Consider the following 5411-nt stretch of genomic DNA (forward strand, 5'->3'; position numbering starts at 1 on the left):
GGTGTTGTAAGCCTCGAGCTGTAAGGGGCAGCAACAACCCTTCCCTGGAGGCTTTAGAGATCAAATGCCCCAAAACATCCATTACCAGGATAAAGAGCATGGGGGAGAGGGGGTAACCTTGACGTAAACCCCACCGATGATGAATGCGATCCCCAGGCACCCCATTTAAGAGAACTTGGAAATTGATTTAACTCTTGGAGATTGTTCTTAACTTCTTAGCATCCATTTTGGGAATTGATTTAACTCTTCGAGATTGTTCTTAACTTCTTAGCATCAGCTCTCTACATTCATACGTGCAAGGCAAATATGCTGCAATTCACAAGGAACGGCAAGCGAAATCCTGAGTCGAACGTAGCTTAGGCTGGACCTGGGAGGAAATTTCCTACGGATCACACGTCCCGAAGACCTCTCCACGGTTCATACTTGTCACGTTGAATCGTTCATCCAAACTTGTCTCCTGTCCTGGAGTCATAGGCAGCAACAGCAACCATATCCACCACGGAATCGGATGCTTCCTGTGCACAGCACACCGGGAAGACTGACGTGTTGGACCCAGGAGCCGGCCAAGATCTTCTTGGTACAATCACAAGAGGGTGAGAAACCAACGCTACCAGACTCTCAACTCTAATTCTTGTTTTTCCTTATCATATAAGTAATATATATATCATCAGCCATCTTGACCTGCTTGTGTTCATACAAGAACTTCCTATCACTACACTTATCCATTTTCTTATGTAGTCAAGCCCCTCGTTCCAAAGTCTACTGCGAAAATGAAAGGGAAGAAGCCAGACCTGTCCAAGCAACCAGTCATTGGGATCCAGCAGAAGCCAGCCCTTTGTGCTATTTCGCAGAAACAAACTGCCGGACGCAGCAAACACCCTGAAGATGAGAGCATGCCTGCAATTCCCTGCACTTCGGTTGGCATGCATGGGCTGATTGCTCCCAATTCCAAGAACCTCATGGACTCCTCCCTCTCCTGCCGCCATACCCTTCATTTCCCTTATATAAACACCTACCTGGCTACCTCCTCCATTACCCAAAACTGCAGTCCACAACTCCACGCAAAAGTCTTGCCAACCATTGCCAGATCTTCAATCTTTGCCATGATCTCACGAGATAACTCCAGCATGGACTCAGACAAGGGTGCCTCCGTGCAGTTCCAGGACTTCCTGCCAGTGATGGCGAGGAGGCTCGGCGTGGAGGGCCTGATGCAGGAGCTATGCAAGGGGTTCCAGCTGCTCATGGAGCCCAGGGCAGGAAAGATCACCTTCCGGAGCCTGAAGCAGAACGCGGCCAGGCTCGGGCTTGGCCAGCTCCGGGATGATGAACTCCTGGAGATGATGAAGGAAGGTGACATGGATGGGGACGGGGCGCTGGATCAGTTGGAGTTCTGCATCCTCATGGTCAGACTGAGCCCTGAGCTGATGGAAGAAGAGGCACACATGATGTTTCAGCATTGATGTAGTTTGATCCTTGTTACTTGGTACAGCAGAATATAGTGATATTTTATCATTTTGCTAGTTCAAGTCAAATGTGATACTGCATTCAGAAATATTAATGTGGACAGGCTGACATTGCTCAGATTATGATACTAACAAAAGCTGAAAATTGGACTACAAAGTTCCACGAGCATTCACTTTGCAGTTACCTGATGAATAATACTGTGTCCTGTTACCAGCGAGGGGAAATTATTTATTCGAAACCGTGTGCAAATACGTAGAACAAAAAAAAAAAAACCATATTACACGAATGTCTCATTCCCTCAAGTGCACTCTCAATCCAACCTAGCTGTGTGGCATTTCCTGTACTTTATGAAAGTTCTACTGGTTTACCACAGAGCTCACCAATCTCCTTCTCCAGAAGCTGCACAAGGTTCACTCCAGTCCTCTTGTATATCCAACCATTAGTTGTTGCATCCCAATCAAACCTAGAAGGGCCACTGCATTCATATCCAGATATCATCTTTATATAAGTTCAGCAAAGCGCTTTTGGGTATTGTACAAAATACCCAAGCATGGGTTGAATAAGTTTCGCAGCAACATCATAAGACAAATAACCATATCGAATAAACTGAACCACATATCACAAAGGGTGGCCATAAACAATATTCGAAAAATGACATGTACTCAGTACTCCTAAGTCCTTACACAGTGACAGTTTCATGATACTAGTAAAATTAACTATTAGTGTAATACAATATGCATCTACCTTGAGAAAGGAGGATAATAGAACATGGCAGACAAGACGATGGCAATCAAATTCAGGTGTCTATTACATATAATGAAACAAACAGCAACTGAGATACTAAGATAGCATTACTGTACCTCACAGGTGAAGATAGCCAGATTTGTTTGTTTGGCGTTTGCTTGTTTATAACATATGTCCCCAAATCCCCAAGCCTTAATGTCAAAACCTGATTCTAAAATGTCCAAGAAAAGAAGGATGCATCAATAATCAAATACATGAAAAAGAAAACACGTACTAGCAAGGATTGCATGACTCTGCATCATGTGTTGCAACTAACCCCATACTCTATGTCGAAACCATCCATCTGAATGGAGTCACCATACTCCTAAAAAGGACATGAAGAATAGTTTTAGTCAGAGGTATGCTGACTAAACATGTTGTTCGAGATATCTGAAGGCCATAGCAAAGAGGATTCACCACCTCAAGTTTTTCAAGCAAATCATGAATCGTCTCATCTGCTAATTTGTGAAACTCATCCTCTTGCATTGCCAACCTGTTCAATGTACACAATCATAATCTCCAACTACCCCATGCATCAAAGAATTATATAATAACAAAAGTTCAAATAACCAAACTATAAAGTAAAAACAGTTAAACATACTGAAGTTCAAATTTTATTCTATACAATGTTCCCATCAGCTAATACCAGCAGCTAGCCCAACTTCCTATATTTCAGTTTGTTGATTCAAGCAACTGTAGTCTCTTCTAACGACCTATTATCCATTGTTACTATTTGGCAAACTACAGAATGTTCAGAGTACCTAATTTAGGGTTACCTGATTGACACAGGCGGAGAGGACAAATATAACAGCAAAGATGCTTAGTCCCAAGCAAGTTGGGGTTTGTAGAGAATGTCAAATGACTCAAATCTCAACAAAAATTGCTCTATCAGACATCCTACACGTATGCTCTGTTCAATTTCTCCATTGTTCTCATTCATACTTGTAGGCAATCCAAATTACACAAGAATGCACTAATGGATCAATGTGCTAAGACTGCAAGGCCGAGAAACAAACTTGTGATCCACTGCAGATGGGCCAGAGCCAGACACATCTCCTGCCGACTGTGTCACGGGCTGCGTCGACGAGACGGTCCTTGAAGAGAAGAGAAGAGCTGCTGGAGACCTGCCGGATAGCTGCGCTGTACCAGCAGCCACCACGAGGGACCGAGAGGTGGTAGCTTCAGGGAGACTGGTGGTCCAGAATAGTTGCTGAGTGCGGGATTGTAGTCGCCTCCTGGTTGTGAGGCCCATGAGAAGCTTACGTGATGCCATGGCCACCTGTGTGTGTATACTTATGCAGCAGCCTATGACACTCAAAGAGGTGGCGCAACCCTGCTCCCGTGCTTTGTCCACAAGGCTACAGTCAGGTAATGTGGTGAGATGGCAGCTTGAGGCCCAGTGGAAGTCGCCGCCTAACAACACAAGAAAGTTAAACACAACACCAGAGGAACCATTACAAAATTACAATTGAACGCAAGAAAATACTGGTGTTTACATTACAAGGCAGAAGGAACTAAACTGAACATGTTCATTATAGCTGATTCATTCTTATAATATAAGGCCTACCAAGCCTGTAACTGAGCAATAACATGTCAAATTGTTTTTTTAATAAAAAAAGTTAACCATGTCATAAGGGAAACCTACTAATTGGGCAACATTGACAAGGAAGACTTGCCACTTAGGCAGGCGTGTTCATGTCAGGTCAAATGTGAAGCAATTCACCTAACCATATGTAAGGCAAATGCAAACTAGCTAGCACCTTCATTAGAGAAAGAGAAGCTAACATAACTAGCCTCTGCTAAAAGTAGGAGCACCAGTCAAGAGCTCAGAAGCTTCAGGTCAAACGCATATTTACCTCAAATTAGTTCTGCAATTTTTTAGGAGAAAAACCTGAGAAGAGATGCATACTCACTTAAAAAATTGCTAACTTATCTCGAGCTATAGTCACAACACAACTCCTAGGACAGCACACCAGATTAATTTTGAACATGAAGATGCATCACAACCTGATGTATTAATTAGTCTTTACAAATAGTGGGTTTGGTGGCCTCAGTGAGCATTTAAGTAACTAGATCTGCAACAAGATTGAACAACAAAGGATGCACATCATCAATAGTCTGTGGCATCCCGAGATTCAGCAAGAGAACGCCAACTTTTCAATGCCTTAACAGTATGAAAGTCCTCCTCTCAACATCGTCAATACTCAATAGTCAGGACTGCAATTTGTGGCTAGGAACTATTGGTGGATCAGGATGGTATGATATCCCCTCCTATCAGCATGGAAGCCCTTAAAAAAAAGGTTGATATGCAATGCTGTAACTGCAAATCTATTGCAGCAAGGTGGAAATCTGATGCGCTGTTTGCGGAGCTGGTGAATTTCTCCGCGTATGTCCACTATTTACGCGTGTAAATCATCCGCAGGTTACATACATACAGATATATAGACAACAAACACACTAAAAATTTAGGACTGGGCAGCAATTTGAAGTTTAAAAGCAAATGCGAAATGGTACAGGATTCCTCAGAAGCCAAATACCTGCTGTGCTGCTGCTGCTGCTGCCAGACGCCCAGACCGCCGGACTCTCCGCTGGCCGTTGTCGCCTGTCCGCCTGGGCAACGCCGGCCGACAGGAGGCAGCCGCCCCGACGCGGGACGTAGCTGCACGAAAGCACCCGAGAACACGGCGCTTTGGCTTGCCGGCGCGGTGGCGCTCGATTTTGCCCGCCTCCCGGACCGATTCGCCGCGCCGCCCCTCGACTTTGCTATCGCCGGCAACCGGAGGCGGAGAGGCGAACCTGTGGAGGCCTCCAGCACCTTCTTGGGCCGAGGACCTCAGACTTAGGATTTCTTGGGCCACGCAACACAAGAATGAAGCCCTTATTTGGATGGGCCTCTAACCTGGGCTGATCGAGCCCAGTGAAGCATATGCACCGCCGCGCTGCCATACAGGCCGGCTTCCGACGACACAAGAATGTAATAACTGCAGATGCAGTCACAATTCTCAAACTCATCTCACGGTAATCTGAAAGCGACTTTCAGAGCACGACCGCACGAGCTGGATAATTTCACAAGATATTGTGATCTTCCGATTGCTGCAAAGCGCAAACAGCATAATAGACGGATGAACAATAATTCCTGCGAGCTGGACACTCCAAACTAGTAC

General features: G+C 45.0%; 2 protein-coding genes across 2 annotated transcripts; one reads left to right on the forward strand and one right to left on the reverse strand.

The window, feature by feature from the left end:
* LOC8055190 (calcium-binding protein PBP1) lies at positions 821-1736 on the forward strand. Its single transcript, XM_002444741.2, has one exon. It carries the CDS (start codon positions 894-896, stop codon positions 1458-1460), a length of 567 nt encoding a protein of 188 aa, XP_002444786.2. The 5' UTR covers positions 821-893; the 3' UTR covers positions 1461-1736.
* LOC8064041 (frataxin, mitochondrial) lies at positions 1575-5060 on the reverse strand. The gene is made up of 6 exons (XM_002445871.2): positions 4785-5060; positions 3264-3660; positions 2668-2740; positions 2525-2572; positions 2325-2419; positions 1575-1939 (listed from the first exon to the last, which is right to left on the reverse strand). Exons 2-6 carry the CDS (start codon positions 3518-3520, stop codon positions 1810-1812), a joined length of 603 nt encoding a protein of 200 aa, XP_002445916.1. The 5' UTR covers positions 3521-3660; positions 4785-5060; the 3' UTR covers positions 1575-1809.

Source organism: Sorghum bicolor, chromosome 7 (assembly GCF_000003195.3).
Source record: "Sorghum bicolor cultivar BTx623 chromosome 7, Sorghum_bicolor_NCBIv3, whole genome shotgun sequence".
NCBI classification, from domain to species: Eukaryota; Viridiplantae; Streptophyta; class Magnoliopsida; order Poales; family Poaceae; genus Sorghum; species Sorghum bicolor.